The sequence below is a fragment of the Mustelus asterias genome, chromosome 2, assembly GCF_964213995.1.
Source record: "Mustelus asterias chromosome 2, sMusAst1.hap1.1, whole genome shotgun sequence".
NCBI lineage: Eukaryota > Metazoa > Chordata > Chondrichthyes > Carcharhiniformes > Triakidae > Mustelus > Mustelus asterias.
The window spans coordinates 7,921,430-7,947,825 of NC_135802.1; the positions used below are offsets into that span (position 1 = coordinate 7,921,430).

Sequence of the window (26,396 nt, forward strand, 5' to 3'; positions counted from 1 at the left end):
CGGCAGTTTTTTTTAAACAGGCTTTCTCTTGGTTCTGAAGAACTTGGCTGACTTTTTTTTCATAGTGGGTCTTCCTCAACCTCTCATGCAGGAATAGCATGCCTGCACTGGAGGTAGCTCTCAGGCATAATACCAGGCCCATTGCCACTCTGGTTATGCCCTCTGCCATCCTGACACTGACAGCCTGGTACTGACAGTGTCACAGAGACACCTTAGCTGTGACATTATACCCCCATAGTGTCCCTGCCAGGATGTCAGTACCAGGATGGCACTGCCAAAGGGCAAGGCTGAGGGGGCAGGGCCTTTGGTCACCCCATATTAGAATATCGTTCTTGATGAGGGTGAGGCCTCTGACTGGATGGAGGGGTGGGGGTTGTGGGAGGTCAGATCACCCTCATGCCTGCATAGTGTGGGGTGAGGTGACCTGTACATTTACTGGGAAGGGGTGGGGGGGGGGGGGTGGGGATGTTGCCCCTTGTTGCTGGGGGCACTCCCTTGGTCGGCAAGGGGTGGCCATTTCGGGAAGCCGATCTGTTTGAAATGGGCTTGCCGGCGGGTTTCCCATACGGGATTTATTTCCCAAAAAAAGGTGATTGAATCCCACCTGGTAAGCAATGCCAGGACCACCAGGAAGCAGTCGCTGGCTTGAGGGCCCTGTGAACATATGGGGGGGTTCCCTGTCTATGGTGGGGGGGGGGGGGGGGGGTTCCCTGGGTTAGGGGTCACTTGTCAATGGGGGGGTGGGGGGTTCCCTGGGTTCGGGGTCACTTGTCAATGGGGGGTGGGGGGTTCCCTGGGTTGGGGGTCCCGTGTCGGTGGGCCACAGCTGTCACTTGCCTGTTGGGGGTTGGAGCTGAATTTAGCCTGAGTGCCACGTTTTTCCATTTCCCAGTTCCGTGCCACATTCCGAGTTACTCTGTAAAGTGAGCAGGCACTGGGCCGATTGATTCGTGCAATTCATTGCATTTGGGGAACAGCAGAACCGGAACCAAACAGAATGATCTGTGCTGTTGTGTTCCATAAACATCTCATTATTTGAAAGGTAAAAAGAAAGTCTGGGTCCCTGACAAGAAGGAAGTTTACATTGAAGCTGAGATAAAGGAATGCAGCGATGGGAAACTCATCGCAGAGACAGTCGCTGGAGAGGTACGTGAGAAATCTGTGTGTTTTATTGAATCGTGCTGTTAGAATTTGTTTTACTGCCTCTTACGGCTATGTGAGGAATGCTTCACTCAGGTTATATGTCACATTTCAACACAGTTTCTTCAGGCCTCTCGAGGGATGAGCGATCAATGCTGACTTTACCAGCTCACATCTCACTGAATAAAACAAATCAAACTCTGCTTTTCTGAATCATTAGTGGCAGCGAGCCAGGAATACGCATCATTCCTGTGCTCACTGACCTACGTTAGTCTGGTTTAAAATAATCATCCTTGCAGTCAAATCCCTCCATCAGCTTTCTGAAGGTATTTATTAGTGTCACACGTAGGCTTACATTAACACTGCAATGAAGTTACTGTGAAAATCCCCGAGTCGCCACACTCCAGCGCCTGTTCGGGTACACTGAGGGAGAATTTAGCACGGCCAATGCACTTAACCAACACGTCTTTCAGACTGTGGGAGGAAACCAGAGTACCCGGAGGAAACCCACGCAGACACGGGGAGAACGTGCAAACTCCACACAGACAGTAATCCAAGCTGGGAATCGAACCCGGGTCCCTGGCGCTGTGAGGCAGCAATGCTAACCACTGTGCCACCCCGACTCCATACTCCCCAGCTCTGTGACTTCCTCCAGTCCGATAATCCTCTGCAATCTCTGCACTCCCCAATCTAGGATTTATCCATCTCTGATTACCCTTCTGCACCCTTCCACTGGTGGCTGTGCCTTCATATCACAGAAAACTGTAATAGTGCAGGAAGAGGCCATTTGGCCCATCATATTTCGCTCTCCAAACAGGCATCATGACTCAGTGCCATTCCCCTGCCTTTTCCCCCGAACCCCTGCACATTGTTTCTATTCAAGTAATCGTCCAAAGCCCTCTTGAAAGCCTCGATTGAACCTGTCTCCACCACACTTCCAGGCAGTGCATTCCAGACTCCAACCTCTCGCTGTGTGAAAAAGTTTTTTCTCACATCACATTTGCTTCTTTTGCAAATTGTTTTAAATCTGCGCCCTCTCTTTCCTGATCCTTTTATGAGCTGGAATTGTTTCTCTCTGTCCAGCCCTCCCATGATTTTATCAAATCTCCTCTTAGCATCTTTTCTCCAAGGAGAACAGTCCCAACCTCTCCAATCTCAAATATGTAAGGAGATTACAGATAGCTCCAAGAAAAATAGGGTGGTAATAGTCGGAGATTTTAATTTTCCCAACATTGACTGGGACAGCCATAGTATTAGAGGGTTGGATGGAGAGAAATTTGTTGAGTGTATTCAGGAGGAATTTCTCATTCAGTATGTGGATGACCCGACTAGAGAGGGGGCAAAACTTGACCTCCTCTTGGGAAATAAGGAAGGGCAGGTAACAGAAGTGTTAGTGAGGGATCACTTTGGGACCAGTGACCATAATTCTATTAGTTTTAAGATAGCTATGGAGGGTGATAGGTCTGGCCCAAAAGTTAAAATTCTAAATCGGGGCAAGGCCAATTTTGATGGTATCAGGCAGCAACTTTCAACAGTTAATTGGGGAAGTCTGTGGGAAGGCAAAGGGACAACTGGTAAGTGGGAGGCTTTCAAAAGTGTGTTAACCAGGCTAAGCACATGCCTCTTAGAGTGAAGGGCAAGGCTGGCAGTAGTAGGGAACCCTGGATGACTCAGGATATTGAGGCCCTGGTCAAGAAGAAGAAGGAGACATACGACATGCATAGGCAGCTGGGATCAAATGAATCCCTTGAAGAGTATAGGGGGCGTAGGAATAGAGTTAAGAGAGAAAGCAGGAGGGCAAAAAGGGGACACGGGATTGTTTTGGCAGATAAGGCAAAGGAGAATCCAAAGAGATTTTACAAATACATAAAGGGCAAAAGAGTAACTAGGGAGAGAGTAGGGCCTCTTAAGGATCAACAAGGTCATCTATGTGTGAATCCACAATAGATGGGTGAGATCCTAAATTAATATTTCTCATCAGTATTCACCATTGAGAAAAGCATGGATGTTAGGGAACTTGGGGAAATAGTGATGTCTTGAGGAGTGTACATATTACAGAGAAGGAGGTGCTGGAAATCTTAAAGCGCATCAAGGTAGATAAATCCCTGGGACCTGATGAAGTGTATCCCAGGACATTGTGGGAGGCGAGGGAGGATATTGCGGGTCCCCTAGCCGAGATATTTGAATCATCGATAGTCACGGGTGAGGTGCCTGAAGATTGGAGGGTGGCAAATGTTGTGCCTTTGTTTAAAAAGGGCTGCAGGGAAAAGCCTGGGAACTACAGGGGGGTGAGCCTAACGCCTGTAGTGGGTAAGTTGTCAGAAGGTATTTTGAGAGACAGGATCTACAGGCATTTAGAGACGCAAGGACTGATTAGGGACAGTCAGCATGGCTTTGTGAGTGGAAAATCATGTGTCGCATATTTGATTGAGTTTTTTGTAGGGGAAACCAAGAAGGTAGATGAGGGCAGTGCAGTTGATGGACCTTAGCAAGGCCTTTGACAAGGTACCACGTGGTAGGCTGTTGCATAAGGTTAAATCTCGCGGGATCCAGGATGAGGTAGCCAAATGGATACAAAATTGGTTTCTTGATAGAAGCCAGAGGATGGTTGTAGAGGGTTGTTTTTCAAACTGGAGACCTGTGACCAGCGGTGTGCTTCAGGGATCGGTGCTGGGTCCACTGTTATTTGTCATTTATATTAATGATTTGGGTGGTAATTTAGGAGGCATCGTTAGTAAGTTTGCAGATGACACCAAGATTGGTGGCATAGTAGACAGTGAAGAAGGTTATCTAGGATTGCAATGGGATCTTGATCAATTGGGCCAGTTGGTGATGAATGGCAGATGGAGTTTAATTTAGATAAATGCGAGGTGATGCGTTTTGGTCGATCAAACCAGGGCAGGACTTACTCAGTTAATGGTAGGGCGTTGGGGAGAGCTACAGAACAAAGAGATCTCGGGGTACATGTTCATAGCTCCTTGAAAGTGGAGTCACAGGTGGACAGAGTGGTGAAGAAGGCATTAAGTTGATCTTTCTCTGCACCCTAACTATGGCTGTAACACTACATTCTGCACCCTCTCCTTTCCTTCTCTATGAATGGTATGCTTTGTCTGTATAGCGCGCAAGAAACAATACTTTTCACTGTGTACTAATACATGTGACAATAATAAATCAAATCAAAGCAAATCAATTTAAATCTCCCTTTCAGAAAGTAACCGTGAAGGAAGTGGACGCTCAGGAGATGAACCCGCCTAAGTTTGAGTTGGTTGAAGACATTGCCATGCTGACCCATCTGAATGAAGCTTCCGTGCTCCACAACCTCAGACAGAGATACTCAAACTGGCTCATCTATGTAAGTAGCAGAAAGACAGGGAGAGCTGCAGCCATTACATTGCTCAGGCATCTCAATGACTCTGTTACACGGCTGTGGGCTGTCAGCAGAGGGTTCATCAAACCAAGGAAAGGAGATGAAGAAGGAATAATGCTAAAGGACTAGGAAGAGAAGATTCTAATTCAGATTGAATGGGGGACTTTCAACTGAAAGGAAATAAATCTGCCTCACCTCCCTGACAAAGCTTGTGACAATCTCTGGAAAGACCAGCAACTTGTTCTGAAAAAAATACAAAATCTTGATTATCCAGAAAGAATAAAGTCACAAGATTCATTGTTTAAAATGGAAGATAATTTACTGTATAAGAGTCAAACAAAATAAACACGAAATGCTACCTCAGATAGCTCAAACTCTAAAGTCCAGAATCAGTGTAAGTTAACTAAACTGTCCACTCAGATTGCAGTGATCAAACTCAGTCACAAAGCCCTTCAAACTCTGTCTTCCTCACACGGGATTTCAGCTCCTCCTTTAAAGAGCTAGCCTGATGTCCAGCTGACAGCAAGGCTGAACCAATCCAGGTTCCATGGGCACTGTCTTCACCTCTGCAGGACCTGCTCAGCTCGATCTGGCTGGGGTGGATGCGTCACTCGCATCTTCAATAACAGAAACTACTGCGGAAAATTATGCTGAGCTTCTGGGTCTGGATCCTTCATTCTTCAGCCAGCCTATCCTGCACCACTGGGCTCATTAACTGCTCCTGCCCAGCTCGGACTGATCTACGTCCTTTTATATCTTGTAACCAGGTTAGGCTTGTGCAGAAGTTTTGGTTTCTAAATGTTAGTTTATTTTTATTTCCTTGGAAGCTGGGGAGGGATGTGATGGGGAAAAGGGGAGAAGCTGGGGAAGGGATGGGGAGGGGGTTCAGTTTCATGCTTTCCTTTTTCTGTCTGCTTTTTCCGTTCAGTTTCTGTTTTCATAGAACCCCTACAGTACGGAAGGAGGCCATTCGGCCCATCGAGTCTGTACCGACCACAATCCCACCCAGGCCCTAACCCGTCACCCCACACATTTACCCTGCTAATCCCCTTGACACTAAGGGGCAGTTTAGCATGGCCAATTCACCTAACCTGCACATCCTTGGAGTGTGGGAGGAAACCGGAGCACCCGGAGGAAACCCACACAGACACGGGGAGAATGTGCAGATTCCACACAGACAGTGACCCAAGCCGGGAATCGAACCCGGATCCCTGGCACTGTGAGGCAGAAGTGCTAACCACTGTGCCACCATTTATTTAACACCTGCTTCAGAAACTACAGCTGAAATTTAAAACTACAAATGCCTCTTGCTGGAGGATTGAAGATGAGAAAGTAAAGAGATGGACTGAAAGTTCAGCAGAGGAATTCTTTCTGAACGCTGCTGTTTATCTGCACAGTTTAATGCTGAATGTTATTGTTACTTTGGCAAATGGTTAATATGAAGGGAAGGCTGGAAAAGTATCTTCTCTGCCCGAGGATGTTGGTCAGTGAGTGTAAATGCGAGGGATCTGGTGAGTTAACCGGATTAACAGGGACACCGATTTCTTTGCAGACTTACTCGGGACTATTTTGCGTGTCCGTGAACCCTTACAAGTGGCTTCCTGTGTACACACCAACAGTGGTGACAGCCTATAAACGGAAACGGAGAAGAGATGCCCCCCCACATATCTACTCCATTGCCGATAGTGCCTATTTCGAAATGTTGAGCAGTAAGTACAGTGCAACACAGTTAATGATGAGAGCGATGTCCCAACTCTGTGTAAAAAGCAGAATTTGCCATTTGTTTGTCATCAGTCAGTGTAAGGGCAATACGGCGGCCATTTTAAAGTTAACTCATGCTCCATGTTTCCCAGAGGTCTTAGGGAGGCACGGCTTGTGGCTCAAGAGGGGCTTACCAACCCCGCCCCCCCACACACACACACGCACCCCACCACACACCCCACCATGCACCTCAACACAGACACACGCACCCCACCACACACCCCAACACGCACCCCAACACGCACCCCAACACGCACCCCAACACGCACCCCAACACGCACCCCTACACGCACCCCACCACACACCCCAACACACACCCCAACACACACCCCAACACACACCCCAACACACACCCCAACACACACACACCCGAACACACACCCCAACACACACACACCCCAACACACACCCCAACACACACCCCAACACACACACACACCCCAACACGCACCCCACCACACACCCCAACACATACCCCAACACACACCCCAACACACACCCCAACACACACCCCAACACACACCCCAACACACACCCCAACACACACCCCAACACACACACACCCGAACACACACCCCAACACACACCCCAACACACACCCCAACACACACCCCAACACACACACACCCCAACACACACCCCAACACACACCCCAACACACACCCCAACACACACACACACCCCAACACACACCCCAACACACACACACACCCCAACACACACCCCAACACATACCCCAACACAGACACACACCCCAACACACACCTCAACACACACCCCAACACACACCCCAACACACACACACACCCCAACACACACCCCAACACACACACACACCCCAACACACACCCCAACACATACCCCAACACACACACACACCCCAACACACACCCCAACACATACCCCAACACACACACACACCCCAACACACACCCCAACACACACCCCAACACACACCCCAACACAGACACACGCACCCCACCACACACCCCACCATGCACCTCAACACAGACACACGCACCCCACCACACACCCCAACACACACCCCAACACACACCCCAACACACACCCCAACACGCACCCCACCACACACCCCAACACACACCCCAACACACACCCCAACACACACCCCAACACACACACACCCCAACACACACACACCCCAACACACACCCCAACACACACCCCAACACACACACATACCCCAACACACACCCCAACACACACACCCCAACACACACCCCAACACACACCCCAACACACACACACACCCCAACACACACCCCAACACACACACACACCCCAACACGCACCCCAACACAGACACACACCCCACCACACACCCCAACACACACCCCAACACACACACACCCCACCACACACCCCAACACACACACCCCAACACGCACACACACCCCAACACACACCCCAACACGCACCCCAACATACACCACAACATGCACCCCAACACGTGCCACAACACACACAGACACACACACAAACACCCCAACACACACCCCACCACACACCCCACCACACTCCCCAACACGCACACACACCCCAACACACACACACACCCCAACACACACCCCAACACACACCCCAACACGCACCCCAACACGCACCCCAACACGCACCCCAACACACACCCCAACACGCACACACACCCCAACACACACCCCAACACACACCCCATCACACACCCCAACACACACCCCAACACACACAGACTCACACACACACGCACCCCACCAGACACCTCAACAAACACACACACACCCCAACACGCACCCCAACATGCACCCCAACACACACACACACCCCAACACGCACCCCAACACGCACCTCAACACACACCCCAACACACACCCCAACACACACCCAACACGCACCCAACACACACCCCAACACGCACCCAACACACACCCCAACATGCACCCCAACACACACCCCAACACACACCCCAACACACACCCAACACGCACCCAACACACACCCCAACACACACCCCAACACACACACACACCCCAACACACACACACACCCCAACACACACCCCAACACACACCCCAACACACACTCACACACCCTTGCTGAGTCTTTTGTCTTTGTCCACACCTATCCTGCAGAGCTCGGCACCATCATTATCGGGTGTTTATATGGAAAGGTTTGAAAGTTTTCTGAATCAATGTTCTGCTTGGTTCCAGATCGTGAGAACCAGTCCATGCTGATCACGTAAGTACCCTGAGAAATCCGTAACCGTGAGTCGTTATTCTCAGTGTCATAAAACATAGAACATAGAACATTACAGTGCAGTACAGGCCCTTCGGCCCTCGATGTTATTTTCAGTTTGGAATAGTCCCTGGGAACAGATGAGGCCTCGGGTCCAATCAGAGTGAGGCCTTGTGTCCAATCAGAGTGAGGCCTTGTGTCCAATCAGAGTGAGGCCTTGTGTCCAATCAGAGAGGTACCAAATTATTCTCTGAGGGGGAGGGTCTCCATGTGTCGGGGAGGATCTGTGTGTGGGGCAGGAATTCTGTGTAGGGGAGGGTCTCTCTGGGTTGGGTCTCTCTGGAGTAGGGTCTCGCTGTGGGGGTGGGTCTCTCTGTAGGGATGGGTCTCTCTGGGGTAGAGTCTCTTTGTGGGGGTAGAGCCTCTCTGGGGTAGAGCCTCTCTGGGGTAGAGTCTCTCCGGGGTAGGGTCTCTCAGTGGGGGTGGGCCTCTCTGGGGTAGAGTCTCTCCGGGGTAGGGTCTCTCAGTGGGGGTGGGTCTCTCTGGGATAGGGTCTGTCTGTGGGGGTGGGTCTCTCTGGGGTAGAGCCTCTCCGGGGTAGGGTCTCTCTGTGGGGGTGGGTCTCTCTCTGTCAGTGTTTTGTAATCTGTGTTATTACACAGGGGTGAGTCGGGTGCCGGGAAAACAGTGAACACAAAAAGAGTGATCCAATATTTTGCCATCATTGCTGCTCAAGGAGAGACATCAGTAAAGAAGACGGTAAGAAACTGATACACTCCTGTACACGCTCTGAATTACATTCCTGTACACGCTCTGAGTTACTTTCCTGTCCATGGTCTAAATTACACTCTTATGTGGACCATGGGTGGCACAGTGGTTAGCACTGCTGCCTCAGAACACCAGGGACCTGGGTTCGATTCTGGCGTCGGATCACTGTCTGTGCGGAGTCTGCACATTCCCCCCGTGTCTGCGTGGGTTTCCTCTGGGTGCTCCGGTTTCCTCCCACAGTCTGAAAGACTTGCCGGTTAGGTGCATTGGCCGTGCTAAATTCTCCCTCAGTGTACCCGAACAGGCGCCGGAGTGTGGCGACTAGGGGATTTTCACAGTAACTTCATTGCTGTGTTAATGTAAGCCTTACTTGTGACACTAATAAGACACTGTGCTAGGAGAGCAATCTCACCTTGTACCTGCAGGAAGATTGTAAAACTCTGACCTGAGAGATTAATGTTTGTGTGAAATGAGTTAAGTGTTTATCTAACATTGCTTACCTCACTGAGACAAATAGGGAGTGATTAAATTAACAGCTGATCCATTTATGAATGAATTTCCTCCAGAATTGAGAATAATATTTTCTTTCTGTTTTGCAGGCTCCTGGGGCTGCCTTAGACAAAGTGGTAAGTACTCCAAATATCTTACTGGAAGTGAGAGAGAGAATCTAATCTCAACTCCTAAAAGAGATGAGCGGGGTTCATGTTCAAAGTTAAGATGCAAAAATATGTCCGAGGAACCGGACCCAGCAAGAACCCGCCCACTTCCAGTTCAATGGAAGTGGGATGACCAATCCGCTCGCAGATGTGGTGTGATCATTTAGATATCATAATGTTTTGATTTGATTTATTATTGTCACATGTATTAACATGCAGTGAAAAGTATTGTTTCTTGTGCGCTATACAGGCAAAGCATACCGTTCATAGAGAAGGAAAGGAGAGAGTGCAGAATGTAGTGTTGCAGTCATAGCTAGGGTGTAGAGAAAGATCAACTTAATGCGAGGTAGGTCCATTCAAAAGTCTGACAGCAGCAGGGAAGAAGCTGTTCTTGAGTCGGTCGGTACGTGACCTCAGACTTTTGTATCTTTTTCCCGACGGAAGAAGGTGGAAGAGAGAATGTCCCGGGATGCGTGGGGTCCTTAATTATGCGGGCTGCTTTGCCGAGGCAGCGAGAAGTGTAGACAGAGTCAATGGATGGGAGGCTGGTTTGTGTGATGGATTGGGCTACATTCATGGCCTTTTGTATCCTTGCGGTCTTGGGCAGAGCAGGAGCCATACCAAGCTGTGATACAACCAGAAAGAATGCTTTCTATGGTGCATCTGTAAAAGTTGGTGAGAGTCGTAGCTGACATCCTTTACTTAATGAGCTGCCTGCCTTTTCTTTAGCAGCCAGTTAACCTCAGGGAATCAGCTTTTCCCAGCTCAGGGAAACTTAGCAGCTGAAAGGATGTGTCAGGGATCGAATCAATCAAGTAATTGCCTTTACAGCACTGCTTGTGGGCTTGGAGGAGCCACAGTGCTTCCTCCTGAGAAAGCTCCTCAGTAAACTAACCACACGATCTGCCTGCTCCCCCCACCCCCCCCAAAAACCTTCCAACCAACCGTCACTGGATCCCTCTCAGATCCCCACTGGATCACCAGCCACCAACCAATCCACTGACCTCTCTCTCACTGCCCGATGCACTCAATATGAACAAGATACTCCAGGTTACTTGGAAATGTTTTGGAAGCTCTGGTGTTCTTTATTGAAGAAAATGTTGACAGGATATTTGATGGATGTGATTAAAATCATAAAGGGGTCTGGCAGAGTGGATAGAATAGAAAGAAATAATTCCCATTGGTGGAAGGGTGGAGAATGAGTGGACACCGATGTGAGATAAATGGCACAAGAAGCAAAGGTGACATAAGGAAAAACCTCCAGATGCAGCAAGGTGGACTCTGAGGGGGAGGTAAATGGCGTAGTGGTGATCTCACTGGACAAGGCACCCAGAGGACCAGACATACTAATGATCTGGGGACTCGGGTTCAAATCCCACCAATCATAGAATCATAGAAACCCTACAGTGCAGAAAGAGGCCATTTGGCCCATCGAGTCTGCATCGACCACAATCCCACCCAGGCCCTGTCCCCATATCCCGACATATTTACCCGCTAATCCCTCTAACCTACACATCTCAGGACATTAAGGGGCAATTTTAGCATGGCCAACCAACTTAACCCGCACATCTTTGGACTATGGGAGGAAACCGGAGCACCCGGAGGAAACCCATGCAGACACGAGGAGAATGTGCAAACTATGCACAGACAGTGACCCAAGCCGGGAATCGAACCCAGGTCCCTGGAGCTGTGAAGCAGCAGTGCTAACCACTGTGCTACCGTGCCGCCCTGCAGTTGGTTAACTTTGAATTCAATAAATCTAGAATTAAAAGTCTAACCATGAAACCAGTGTCGATTGTTGTAAAAACCCATCTGGTTCACTAATGTCCTTTAGGGAAGGAAATCTGCCATCTTTACCTGGTCTGGCCTACATGTGACTCCAGAGCCACAGCAATGTGGTTGACTATCAAATGCCCTCAGGGATGGGAAAAATGCTGGCCCATCCAGCGACGCCCACATCCCATGAATTAATTTTTGAAATGATCTTGCAGAGAGCCAGCACAGACACTACGGGCTGAATGGCCTCTTTCTGTGCTGCAATTATTATTTGACTCGAAGATGTTTAAATAACAAGGAAAATAAATCTTCTCTTTCCGAATCTCACAGGGGACCCTCGAGGATCAGATCATTGAGGCTAATCCAGCAATGGAGGCCTTTGGAAATGCAAAGACTGTTCGGAATGACAACTCTTCCAGATTCGTAAGTGGAAGCATTCCCAGTCGGACGTTACTCTCTCTGAACCCAGCGCTTGTCACAGCTGAGTAGAGGTTAACAGCATAGAAACAGGCCCTTCAGCCCAACTTGTCCATACTGCCCTATCCATTCTTTGAATTACTCCTTTATTAATCCTGACATTAACATGTTTACTGATAATCCCCGGCTGGGATTAAGGCAGCTGACCGAGAGATTTCGTGCTGATTTAGACCCAAAGATTAACTTTCAGAATGCGATGAGAAGTAAGATATTTCATAGATATTAAATAGAAGGCTGGACACTTCCTTTGAATCAGGCCAGTTGCAGGAACCTCTCTATGTCAACTGTCAGGGATTTTGCGTAGAGGCTCATTGCTGGGAATCAGTTTGATTAAGAAGGTGGAGTAGATTTTGTTCAGTAAGAGGATGTTTCTTTGTGTTTTTTTTGTCTTTCGTGCATCGGTGCTGACTCAATGGGCTTCTGCACTGTAGTCTTCTGTGATTCTGAGTTAAGATACAGATCAGCCATGATCTAATTGGATGATCAAACAGGCTTGAGGGGCTGAATGGCCTCCTCCTTGCTGTGAAGACTTCTAACACATTGGTCTGGGCTGTGTTGGAGCACAAGCTAAAAAGGCAGAATACTCACTCGGTTCACTTTAGTTTATTCTGATGTATTTTGATTTTTGAACAGCAATAATTATTGTCAAAAATCTCCCTTGGTTTCAGGGCAAATACATAAGGATCCATTTTGGTCACACGGGCAAACTGTCATCTGCTGACATAGACACATGTATGTATGTATGTATGTATGTATGTACAATGAGCCATTTTCAGTAGGTGGGGATTGATGTGATGGGTCCATCTAGAGGCAAACTGTACCTTATGTGGAAATCATATAGAATGAGTTGTTTGATGGTCCAGACCCCGGACATTGCTGAAAAAAGATAGATTTATGCCAAAGCTTTTCATTCCTGCACTCATCAGGACAATTTGCAACTATTTCAATGTCGGGGAGAGAACAACTTTATATTGTACGAGAAGAGAGTTCTGATTGGTTGGCAAGTGGACTCTGATTGGTAGAGGTATTGCCATGGAGAATGCACCAGTGGATGGTGGCTGACAGTTAACTGCTAAGAATTGTTTGAAATTTAAACCAGGCAGCTTGACTTTGATTGGTCAAGGCATTGTCCTGAGAAATGAACCAGCAAACGGCTGTCACTTATTTTGCCGAGCTGAAAGAGGGACAATGGGCGGGATTTTCCGCTCCCAATTCCGGAGGGTGGGATCGGCAGCAGGGGCGGACAATCGGGCTAGAGTCCCAAAACCCAGGGTTTCCCATTGTGATTGTCCCCTGCCAGGTAACGGGTTTCCCACCGTTAAACATCGGGATCCCCATGTGAATATGTTCAAATATCATTTTCAGGCCTTTCTACCTGATGGTCCCCCATATTAAATTGTCCATTCGTGTTGGCGTGAGGCCACATTGACGTGAATCACGGCAGGCCTCTCAATGGCTGCATCTGGCGAGCAGAACTTGCCAGAGACACACAGCTGAACACAGCGCCCAGGGAGGAGAAGGCTGACATTCACACACCACATTACTCACTGTGTGATGGGCAGAGCTTGGTGGCAACACCCTGTTAATGGTGAATATCACTTGTGTTATGACTGCATACAGCATGAAACAGCTGGCTTCACCTGTTGCTCAGATTGATGAGATAACTTCACCCTTCCAGGGTACCTGGGGCAGACTGGGCACTTTCCAGGGCCAATACTGACAGCCTTAGGCCCATTCATGTGTTATTATACAGCAAGCAATGATATGATAGGATAGCTATTATCACAAAGATTGCCTTTGCTGTCCCTATTTCAGCATTAAGCTTATTTGGTGAGGAAATGGCTTGGCCGCGATTTACAGGGTTGCTGATCAGACCAATCTTACAACCTCTTTTCTCAGCAATATTCAAGTTCATAGAAAAATCTCATGATGAAAAGGTGAGAGGCTGATGAGGGTGAACTCTCACAACAGGAAGGTTTGACAGACTCATAAGGAAATGGGTTGAGTGCTAATGATCGGGTTGGTTTGGGGGAAAATGGCAGGTACATTGTGTGAATTCTTCATAGGTGAGGATTGCAAAGACATTATAGAGAAGGGGTGTAGTGGGTGGATTATGAAAGCACTCAACAAATTCAGGGAACAAAACTCATCTTGACGTTAGACAGGAGATAGGGCCAGCAGTGGGATCAGGGGAAAGAGAGAGAGAGAAAGAGAGAGAGAGTGTGTCAGCATTAATGGAGGGAATGAGAGAGATAGATAGAGAAATAGAGAGAGTCAGCATTAGTGGAGGGAATGAAGAGAGTTAGAGAAAGAGAGAGAGATAGGGAGTTAGAGAGAGTGTGTGAGCATTAATGGAGGGAATGAGGAGAAGTAGAGCGAGAGAATTTGATTTGGTTTGATTGGGGTGGCACAGTAGCACAGTGGTTAGCACTGCTGCTTCAAAATGCGAGGGACCTGGGTTCAACCCCGGCTTGGGTCACTGTCTGTGTGGGGTTTGCACGTTTTCCCCCTATCTGTGTGACTTTCCTCCGGGTGCTCCGGTTCCCTCCCACATTCTGAAGGACGTGCTGGTTAGGTGGATTGACCCGAACAGGCGCCGGACTGTGGCAACTAGAAGAACTTGTCGTATGAGGAACTTTTGAGGACTCTGGGTCTGTACCTGTTGGAGTTTAGAAGGATGAGGGGGGATCTTATTGCAACTTACAGGATACTGCGAGGCCTGGATAGAGTGGACGTGGAGAGGATGTTTCCACTAGTAGGAAAAACTAGAACCAGAGGGCACAACCTCAGGCTAAAGGGACGAACCTTTAAAACAGAGATGTGGAGGAATTTCTTCAGCCAGAGAGTGGTGATTCAGTGGAACTCTTTGCCATGGAAGGCTGTGGAGGCCGGGTCATTGAGTGTTTTTAAGACAGAGATAGATAGGTTCTTGATTAATAAGAGGATCAGGGGCTATGGGGAAAAGGCAGGAGAATGGGGATGAGAAAAATATCAGCCATGATTGAATGGCGGAGCAGACTCGATGGGCCGAGTGGCCTAATTCTGCTCCTATCTCTTATGGTCGTATGGATTAGGAGAATTTCACAGTAAGTTCACTGCAGTGTTAATGTAAGCCTTACTTGTGACTAATAAATAAACTTTAAATTGATTGCGTCAGCATTAATTGCGAGGGATCGGAATAGCAGGTCCATTGTGTTAAAGGATAGGAATGTCTTTCAGCCAAGATGCTAATTGTTATTTCTTCATGTTCTCAGACTTGCTGGAAAAGTCCCGTGTAGTATTCCAGCAGCCCGGGGAACGGAGTTACCACATTTACTATCAGATCCTGTCTGGCAGGAAAAAAGAACTTCAAGGTAAACAACATCAGAAGTGAGGGGTCAATAGCGTTGTGGCATTGCAACCACACGCTTCTAGTAAAATATAGAGACCTCTCAGCCTTGTGTTCAAATCCCTCCATCTGCTCACTCTCTCCTTCACCTCCTCCAACCCTATAACACATCGACAAGTCTGTGTTCCCTCCAGCTCAGGCCCCTGGTGCGCCTCCCACTTACTGCACTCCACCAGAGTTGGTCGTGTCTTCAGTGTGTAGGCCTGACACTCTGGAATATTCTCTCTGCCTCTTGCTTCTCCCTCAAGACACCCTCTAAAACCTTCCTCTCTGATCACGCCTGATTCCTTCTCGAGAGAAAACGCTGGAAAATCTCAGCAGGTCTGGCAGCATCTGTAAGGAGAGAAAGGAGCTGACGTTTCGAGTCCAGATGACCCTCTGTCAAAGCTTTGACAAAGCGTCACCTGGACTCGAAACATCAGCTCTTTTCTCTCCCTACAGATGCTGCCAGACCTGCTGAGATTTTCCAGCGTTTTCTCTTTTGGTTTCAGATTCCAGCATCTGCAGTAATTTGCTTTTATCCAGTCTCCTTCTTCTTTGGCTCAATGTTAACTTCTGTCCGATTCTGTGGCCTGCCTGTGCCCAGGTGTTTTACTGCGTTAAAGACGGGGTTTCTGACCATCGGGTGATCTGTCACTCACTCGAGCGAGAACGAATCACAGCACAGGTCAAAAGTGGCAAAAACAAACCAGGAATATTAATCATCACCAAATGATGAATCAAACTCTTACTGTTCCAGACATCCTGATGGTGTCCACCAACCCCCAGGACTATCATTGGTGCTCACAAGGTGTGATATCCGTGGACAAAGTGGACGATGGTGCGGAGTTAATGGCCACTGATGTAAGTACGCTTTTCTCACATTTTACATCCCTCATTTCTTCATTCCTCCATTAGGGAAGTGAATCTGCGGAATTCTTTAACGCAGAGGGCTGTAGAGGCTGGGTCATTGAGTATGTTCAAGGCTAAGATAGACAGATTTTTAATCAGGAAGGGAATCAAGGGTTATGGGGATAAGACGGGAAAGTGGAGTTGAGGATTATATCAGATCAGCCTTGATCTCATTGAATGGCAGAGCAGACTCGATGGGCTGAATGGCCTCCTTCTGCTCCTATGTCTTATGGTCTATTAAAGTGACCCTGATTTGAGAGGGGCCCGGGGCAGTTAAAATCTATTGTATGAGTTTTACATTACTGATACTGGCCAAGAATCTTGGATCATTTTATCAGTTTTGTATTTATACATATCTATATACGGATCTTATAACTCTAATATCCAGGGAGGTTATGTTGTAGCTTTATAAGGTGCTGGTGAGGCCACACCTGGAGTACTGTGTACAGTTTTGGTCTCCTTACTTGAGGAAGGATATACTGGCACTGGAGGGGGTGCAGAGGAGATTCACTAGGTTGATTCCAGAGTTGGGAGTGTTGGCTTCTGAGGGTAGACTGAGTAGATTGGGACTATACTTATTGGAATTTGCAAGAATGAGGGGGGATCGAATAGAAACATATAAGATTATGAAGGGAATACATAAGATAGGAGCAGGGAAGTTGTTTCCACTGGCGGGTGAAACCAGAACTAAGGGGCATAGTCTCAAAATAAGGGGAAGCAGATTTAGGACTGAGTTGAGAAGGAACTTCTTCACACAAAGGGTTGTGAATCTGTGGAATTCCCTGCCCAGTGAAGCAGTTGAGGCTACCTCATTGAATGTTTTTAAGGCAAGGATAGATAGATTTTGAACAGTAAAGGAATTAAGGGTGATGGTGAGCGGGCGGGTAAGTGGAGCTGAGTCCAGAAAAAGATCAGCCATGATCTTATTGAATGGCGGAGCAGGCTCGAGGGGCCAGATGGCCTACTCCTGCTCCTAGTTCTTGTGTTCTTAGTAGTCTTGAGGAACAGTGAGGGGAACCTCCACACAATCTCATTGACTTTTAGTGCCCTCACGTTGCCCACAATATCTTCTGAGGGCGATTGGAGAAGGTCAATAACTGTGAAGCTTCTCCCATCCTGTCAATGACATAAAGTGTGATTAATGTGCATCCAGATTTCAAGAGGAAAGATTGCCTCTCACACCAACAAGGCTAAAAATCTTAGTGCAAAATAGAAATACAGCTGGTTAAGATATTGCTAAAGAAATGAATTTCATTAACTATTGAAAGATTATATCCAAAAAGCATGGTTTTTTTATTCATTCATGGGATGAGGGTGTCACTGGCCGGGCCAGCACTTATTGCCCATCCCTCGTCACCCTTGAAGTGAGTGTCTCGCTCTGCCATTTCAGAGGCTGTTGAGAGTCAACCACATTGCTGTGGGTGTGGAGTCACATGTAGGCCAGACCGGGTAAGGACAGCAGACTTCCTTCCCTAAAGGACATTAGTGAAATGTAATTGTTGGTGTTTGATTCAGAGTGTAAGGAAAGGCAGATTCTGAGTTTAGATAATTCTATGATGTTTAAATCCTGTTAACCCTACTTGTCACATGCACTAATTTTTGTTTTGGTTAAATCTTTATAACTTTATTATGTGACCTGCATACCTGTGCAAGCAAGTGACAAGGAATGCAACAAGTTATTTGTTAGAAGTTTATGGTGTTATGTAATTAAAGCCATTATAAAGAAGACGTCACTGTGGTGAAGCTTTCTTTACCCCAAGAGGATGGCAGTCACCAAATCCATTCTTTCTGTGTGCTCTGTGAGTTGCCAGGCTGTGGTGATTGTAATATTTGAATCATAGAATCCCTACAGTGCAGAAGGAGGCCATTCGGCCCATCGAGTCTGTACTGACCACAGTCCCACCCAGCCCTATCCCCGTGACCCCATGCATTTACCCTGCTAATCCCCCTGACACTAAGGGGCAATTTAGCATGACCCATCCACCCAACCAGCACATCTTTGGACCGTGGGAGGAAACCAGAACACCCCGAGGAAACCCACACAGACACGGAGAGAACGTACAGACTCCACAGTGACCCAAGCCGGGAATTGAACCCGGGTCCCTGGCGCTGTGAGGCAGCAGTGCTAACCCACTGTGCCGCCGTGCTGCCCATCCTGAAGTACAGGTTGTTCCAATGCTTCTTACACTGGTTCCTGTCTAGCAACAATGGTGAAAGAAATTCCCATGAGGCCGGTGTCCCTTCACCAAATCAAGATTTATTGGCAATAATTAGTAAAACTCAGACAGGTATATCCCAGTACAGAGTAAACACCCTGAGTGCCAGTAACCTGGACACTCCACATTATACACCTCCGCACTTAAGCATTAATTGCCTCAATCAAGGAGCTCATACTCTATCAGCTCCACCTTGTGGATCTTGTTAAATTAATTCCACAAGGTGGGACTCTCTCGGAGTGATTTGATCGGTCACCAGATCAGTCAAAGGATCAGTGTGAGTGAGTCAGTTTCACTCAAGTGAGAAGTGTCGCAGAGAGAAGGATACAGGAGGGAGAGGGAAGGAGCAGAGAAACAAGCACTTAGTTAGAGGGAGGACTGGAGGGAGCAGACTTTAAGTAATAAGGGCCAAAGGTACCCCTCTGGAGCAGTGGTGGGCTGCTTGGGTGCAGCCAAAGGGTTTAAATAATGAGTGTAAGTTGATGAGGCCTCAATAAAATATAAATTTGCTCAGTGGATGTCAAATCTTTGTGTTTCAATGACCTTTTTTCAAATGGATTAGCATTCATGGGCACCCTATTTAAATTATAATCGTACAGGGTACTCAGAATACCTGGGGACATTTTTATTTGGATGTTTTCTTTAAATTTGAATTGTATGTAGTTCTTAAATTTGAGTGTGCTGCCCTCTGAGAGGCAGCAGGCCAGTCTGCGCGGTGTAGGCCGGACTATGTCCCAGTCCCTGGCTGCCATTCATCCTCATTCCACTCTGCATCCGGGAAGTCTCTTTGGGCCCCTCGAGAACCCAGTTTGAGAAACACACAACACAAAGGAGAATGGGAAAATCCAAGCCCATGGCTGAATTAAAATTCTTCTGTTTTGTTAGCACGCCATGGACATCCTGGGCTTTGCTACGGAAGAGAAATACAACTGTTACAAAATGGTGGGGGTGATCATGCATTTCGGGAACATGAAATTCAAGCAGAAGGTGCGGGAGGAGCAAGCTGAAATAGACGGAACTGAAAGTGAGTGAATGAAATGTCCTCAACACCCAGCACACGGGCACAATGCGGAGGGGTGGCGGGGGAAGGGGGGCAGCTGTTTCTCAACCACTCCCCTGTTTATCTGGCTAATACACATTCCACTGTCTGCAGGATTCAAACCCAGGTCCCCAGAACATTAGCTGAGTTTCTGGATTAATAGTCTAGTGATAATCCCACTAGGCCACCGCCTCACCCATTGACTCCAGACCCACAGCGATGTGGTTCACTCTGAAATGGCCTACCCAGCTGTTCAGTTTTATCAATCCACGAAAAGGTCTGAAAGGAATGAAGCTGAATGGGCCACTCAGCATTGACCTAGGAAACCAAAACGGCAAATACCACCCTCTCGACCCTTCGATGTCTTATTCATGAACATCTGGAGGTTTGTGCCAAAATTGGGAGAGTTGTCTCACAGACTAGTCAAGCAACAGCCTGACATCGTCATACTGACGGACGCATACCTTACAATGTCCCAGACTCCACCATCACCATCACCATCCCTGGGTACATCTTGTCCCACCGGCAGGAGAGACCCAGCAGAGGTGGCGGGTGGCACAGTGGTGCACAGTCAGGAGGGAGTTGCCCTAATAGTCCTCAACATTGGCTCCCACATCAGGTGACACATGGGCAAAAAAAACCTCCTGCTGGTTACCATCTACCTCGACCCCCCCGTCTCAGCTGATGAACTTGTACTCCTTCACCACATGGAGGAAGCACTGAGGGTGGCAAGGATGCAAAATGTACTCTGGGTGGGAGACTTCATCACCAAGAGTGGCTGAGTAGCATCACTGATCCAGCTGGCCACGTCCTAAAGGACATCGCTGCTGGACTGAGGCAGCTGGTGTGGGAACCACCAAGAGGGAAAAACATACTTGACCTCAGCCTCACCTGCCTGCCCGCCATGACAGTAACAGTGGGAGTGACCACCTCACAGTCTTTGGAATGATGAGGTCCTGTCTTCACATTGAGGATAGTCTCCATCATCTTCTGCTGCAGGAGGCTATGCTGCTGGTTAGAGTCATACCTGGTACACTGGAAGATGGTTGTGGTTGTGGAGGGTCAGTTATCTCAGCTCCAGGACATCTCTGCAGGAGTTCCTCAGGGTAATGTCCCAGGCCCAACAATCTTCAGCTGCTTCATCAATGACCTTCCCTCCATCATAAGGTCAGAAGTGGGGATGTTCGCCGATGATTCCACAATGTTCAGCACCATTCGCAACTCCTCAGATACTGAAGCAGCCCATGGTCAAATGCAGCAAGACCTGGATAATATCCAGGCTTGAGCTGACAAGTGGCAAATAACATTCATGTCACACAAATGCCAGGCAATAACATCTCCAACAAGAGAGGATCTAAACATCGTCCCTTGACATGTAATGGTATTTCCATTGCTGAATCCCCCACTATCAATATCCTGGGGGTTACCATTATCCAGAAACTGAATTGGACTAGCCATTTAAATGCTGTGGCTGAAAGAGCAGAGCGGCACGGTGGCACAGTGGTTAGCACTGCTGCTTCACAGCTCCAGGGACCTGGGTTTGATTCCCGGCTTGGGTCACTGTCTGTGTGGAGTTTGCACATTCTCCTCGTGTCTGCATGGGTTTCCTCCGGGAGCTCCGGTTTCCTCCCACAGTCCAAAGATGTGCGGGTTAGGTTGATTGGCCATGCTAAAATTGCCCCTTAGTGTCCTGAGATGCGTAGGTTAGAGGGATTAGCGGGTAAATATGTAGGGATATGGGGGTAGGGCCTGAGTGGGATTGTGGTCGGTGCAGACTCGATGGGCTGAATGGCCTCTTTCTGCACTGTAGGGTTTCTATGATTCTATGATTCTAAATGCTAGGAATCCTGCGGCGAGTAACTCACCTCCTGACTCCCCAAAGCCTTTTTTAAATTCATTCTCCAGTATTTATTGCCCATTCCTAGTTGCCCGAGGGCAGTTGAGAGGCAACCACATTGCTGTGGCTCTGGAGTCACATGTAGACCAGACCAAGTAAGGATGGCAGATTTCCTTCCCTAAAGAACATTAGTTAATCAGATGGGCTTTTTTGACAATCAACAATGGTTTCATGGTCATCAGTAGATTCTTAATTCCAGATTTTTTTATTGAATTCAAATTCCACCATCTGCTAGGGGATTTTCACAGTAACTTCACTGCAGTGTTAATGTAAGCCCACTTGTGACTAATAAATAAACTTACTTAACATATTCGAACCCGGGTCCCCAGAATATTTGCTGAGTTTCTGGATTAATAGTCTAGTGATAAAACCACTAGGTCAGCGTCTGTCCACCACCCAGAAGGCACAAGTCAGGAGTGTGATGGAATACTCCTCACTTGCCTGGATGGGTGCAACCCCAACAACACTCAAGAAGGTGGACACCACCCAGGACAAAGGTGCCATATGATTGGCACCCTGTCCACAAACATTCACTCCCTCTACCCCAGACGCACAGTAGCAGCAGTGTGTACCATCTGCAGAAACTCAGCAAGGCCTCTGCAATAGTCATGACCACTACCATCTAGAAGGACAAGAGCAGCAGATACCTGGGAACGCTCATCATCCTGAGTTGGAAATATATTGGCCGTTCCTTTACTGTCGCTGGGTCAAAATCCTGGAACTCCCTCCCTAACAGCACTGCGGGTGTACCTACACCACAAGGACTGCAGCGATTCAGGAAGGCAGCTCACCACCACCTTCTCAATGGCAGCGAGGGATGGGCAATAAATGCTGGTGTAGCCAGCGACGCCCAGATCCCATGAATGAATTAAACAAGACAGGTTGAGTGGTGTAGAGAGGGTTCTCCATGGGTGACCCAGCTGCTTGTCACAACTGATGCACGCCCTATATTTCTGGGATCAGGGATAAAGCTACAATGAAACTGATTTTTAAATAAGCTTCCTTATTTGTTGAGATAATTAGTATTCTCCAGAAATCTTGCAGAAATATTCACCGTCACCCCACTTTTTGCAAAAGGTGCGGATAAAGCCGCCTACCTACTGGGAGTCCGCTCCACGGATCTCATCACCAGCTTGCTGCACCCCCAGGTGAAGATCGGCAATGAGTGTGTGACCAAGGATCAGAGTGTTGGTCAGGTACGTGCGGGGGTAACCCCACTCTGCTGCTTACATTGCGGCCAAATGAGGCAGACTGCAGGAATAGCAACTACAGACTCACTGTAACACCACTGGCCACACATAACATGGCCACATGCTCACAGATATATTGACCTATTCAGGGGATGTGGCAAGACCAGCATTTGCTGCCCATTCCTAATTGCCCTTGATCTGACTGGCTTGCTCGGCCTTTCAGAGAGCAGTTAAGAGTCAACCACATTAGAACAAAGAACAAAGAACAGCACAGGAACAGGCCCTTTGATCCACCAAGCCTGTGCCGCCATCTGGCACCTTTCTCATTTTGCCTCTACGCGGTCCTTTTCCCTTTATTCATGTATCTGTCAAGATGCCTCTTAAACGTTGCTATTGTATCTGATTCTACCACCTCCTCTGGCAGCGCATTCCAGGCACTTACCGCACCCTCTGTGTAAAAACAACCTGCTTCTCACAGCTCCTTTAAACTTTCCTCCTTTTACCTTAAACGCATGTCCCTAGTAATCGATGTTTCTACCCTGGGAAAGCTTACTATGGATCTGTAGGCCAGACAGGTAAGGACGGCAGATTTCCTTCCCTACAGTAGATGGATTCCATGGTCACCGTCACTGAGACTAGCTTTTAATTCCAGATTCTCTTTCATGAGTTGAATTTAACCAGCTGGCCATGGTGAGATCTGAACCCAAACTCCCAGAGTTTGTGCCGAGTGACATTACCATTACTCCACCGTCTCTCCCAGTGGGTGCTCACCCAACCTCAACAGCCCCCGGAGCACGGAAACACAAACCAGCACAGAAACCGTTAACACTACAACAGCAACAGGGGGGTCGGGGCGGAGAGGGGGGGGGTCATTGGGGTTGAGGGGCGGTGTCAGGGCCGAAGGGGGGGTTGGAGTGGAGGGGGGTGGGGTGGAGCAGAGGGGGGATGAGCCAAAGCGGAGGGGGTGATGGGACAGAGGGGGGGAACATCGAGGTGGGGTGAGCGGGGGGGGGGCGGAAGGGGGGATTGGAGTGGAGAGTTCAGAGTGCAGGGGAGGGGGAGCGTTGGGATAGGGTGGGGTGGGTCCCCTGGGGTGGAGGGAGGGGGGGGGTAGATAATTACTCTGGAGTTAGAAGTGACTTTTTTTCCTTCAACTCTCTCTGGAATTCACTCCCACAGAAAGTAGCTGTGGCCAAAACGTTGTGTGATTTCAAGAAGAAATGAGATCTAGCTCTTGGGGCTAAAGGGATCAAGGGATATGGGGGGAAGGGGGGGATCAGGATATTGAATATCGATGATCAGCCATGATCAAAATGAATGGCGGAGCAGGCTTGAAGGGCTGAATGGCCTCCTCCTGTTTCTGTTTTCCATGTTTCAGAGTAACTATCAGGGTAAAACTGGCAGAACCATCTGAAGTTGGCGATTTAATCTGCTACTGTTAGATGGTCCCAGCCCAGTGCAATTGTCCAGAGGAAGTTAGCACCTCTGCGCAATTGCCGGGTAAACCCTTACATGGGAACCTCCGAGAGGGATTTCATTTGGGTAATCCCCAAATGCGACACGGGGAACCAAGAGTGTATGGGCCATTGTTGGGGTTCAGAGAAACAAGTGATGGTATTAATGCCTTTGAGCACATATAAATAGGGGCTAGCTGGTTGTGTGGGGAGAGATGTGAATCTGAACAAATCAATCGGCTCTCTCAATATAAAAACACTCTATATCTTGGTTTGGTTTCACCAACTGGCCATCCAGTGTTCAGTTTACAATATATAATTATCATATTTTCTCCCATTGGTCCTTACCTTGAGGTGGAGGCCTTCTCATTGGTCGACACAGTCTGTTTCCTGTTGCTAAGTTGATTTTCATCCCGTATCCCTTTTAAAGACTGGGATTTCTTTCTAACCTCCGCTAGGTCCTTTATGCTGTCGGAGCTTTGGCGAAAGCCACGTATGAACGGATGTTCAAATGGCTGGTGATTCGGATAAACAGGACTCTGGAGACCAAGCTGCTAAGCAAGCTCTTCATCGGACTGTTGGACATTGCAGGTTTTGAGATTTTTCAGGTCAGTCTCGTGCTGTTATTGTGGTGTCAATGTTGGTTCTCTCTCCTTTCCCCTGACTGGGTGAAGTTTGTGTCACAGGGAAGGTGACAATCAGAGAAAGTTCCCAAATGTTGATCAGGAAAAGTGTTCCCACTTTATCCCTCTGGATGAACAGTCTGTGAATCTGCATCTTTCCTCTGTTGGCCATGTTCTCACTGGTGGAAGATTTGAGAGGTGATCTGATGGCTGGATTCAGGATTCTAGATAGTGTTAAAACCCACGTCCAGAAACTCGAAGGTGTTTTACAAAGTCAGCCTGGACCATAGGTTTTTCACTTTAAATTTTGGCATGAAGATGAGCATAATGTGTTTCACTCCAGGTATGATTCAAGTGACCCACTAGGGAGCTTTTACCAAACAAAGTATATTTAAGAACAGAGTTAAAATATAAATAAAAACTTAGTATAACTTCTACCAATTACAATTTTTAAACATGATACAGTATAAACCTTAACAGCTAACTATCTTTGAAGAGATAACAAATAGGTTAGACCAAGGAGAGCCAATGGATGTTATCTATCTTGACTTCCAAAAGGCCTTTGACAAGGTGCCTCACGGGAGACTGCTGAGTAAAATAAGGGCCCATGGTATTCGAGGCAAGGTACTAACATGGATTGACGATTGGCTGTCAGACAGAAGGCAGAGAGTTGGGATAAAAGGTTCTTTCTCAGAATGGCAACCGGTGACAAGTGGTGTCCCGCAGGGTTCAGTGTTGGGGCCACAGCTGTTCTCTTTATATATTAACGATCTAGATGACGGGACTGGGAGCATTCTGGCCAAGTTTGCCGATGATACAAAGATAGGTGGAGGGGCAGGTAGTATTGAGGAGGTGGGGAGGCTGCAGAAAGATTTAGACAGTTTAGGAGAGTGGTCCAAGAAGTGGCTGATGAAATTCAACGTGGGCAAGTGCGAGGTCGTACACTTTGGAAAAAAGAATAGAGGCATGGACTATTTTCTAAACGGTGACAAAATTCATAATGCTAAAGTGCAAAGGGACTTGGGAGTCCTAGTCCAGGATTCTCTAAAGGTAAACTTGCAGGTTGAGTCCGTAATTAAGAAAGCAAATGTAATGTTGTCATTTATCTCAAGAGGCTTGGAATACAAAAGCAGGGATGTACTTCTGAGGCTTTATAAAGCACTGGTTAGGCCCCATTTGGAGTACTGTGAGCAATTTTGGGCCCCACACCTCAGGAAGGACATACTGGCACTGGAGCGGGTCCAGCGGAGATTCACACGGATGATCCCAGGAATGGTAGGCCTGACATACGATGAACGTCTGAGGATCGTGGGATTATATTCATTGGAGTTTAGGAGGTTGAGGGGAGATCTGATAGAAACTTACAAGATAATGAACGGCTTAGATAGGATGGACGTAGGGAAGTTGTTTCCATTAACAGGGGAGACTAGGACGCGGGGGCACAGCCTTAGAATAAAAGGGAGTCACTTTAGAACAGAGATGAGGAGAAATTTCTTCAGCCAGAGAGTGGTGGGTCTGTGG

The 26,396-nt window shown here is 47.9% G+C and overlaps 1 protein-coding gene across 1 annotated transcript in view; it reads left to right on the plus strand.

Moving 5' to 3' along the window:
- Window positions 1-4,381: 4,381 nt before the first annotated feature.
- LOC144504862 (uncharacterized) overlaps window positions 4,382-26,396 on the plus strand; it is a 107,462-nt gene continuing 85,447 nt past the window's right edge. Inside the window, exons 1-11 of the mRNA XM_078230621.1 lie at window positions 4,382-4,492; window positions 6,060-6,216; window positions 8,476-8,503; window positions 9,163-9,259; window positions 12,031-12,123; window positions 12,846-12,909; window positions 15,432-15,530; window positions 16,305-16,408; window positions 19,558-19,696; window positions 22,686-22,804; window positions 24,711-24,860. Of these exons, the coding sequence (XP_078086747.1) occupies window positions 4,382-4,492; window positions 6,060-6,216; window positions 8,476-8,503; window positions 9,163-9,259; window positions 12,031-12,123; window positions 12,846-12,909; window positions 15,432-15,530; window positions 16,305-16,408; window positions 19,558-19,696; window positions 22,686-22,804; window positions 24,711-24,860 (1,161 nt within the window). The remainder of the gene's footprint in view (window positions 4,493-6,059; window positions 6,217-8,475; window positions 8,504-9,162; window positions 9,260-12,030; window positions 12,124-12,845; window positions 12,910-15,431; window positions 15,531-16,304; window positions 16,409-19,557; window positions 19,697-22,685; window positions 22,805-24,710; window positions 24,861-26,396) is intronic.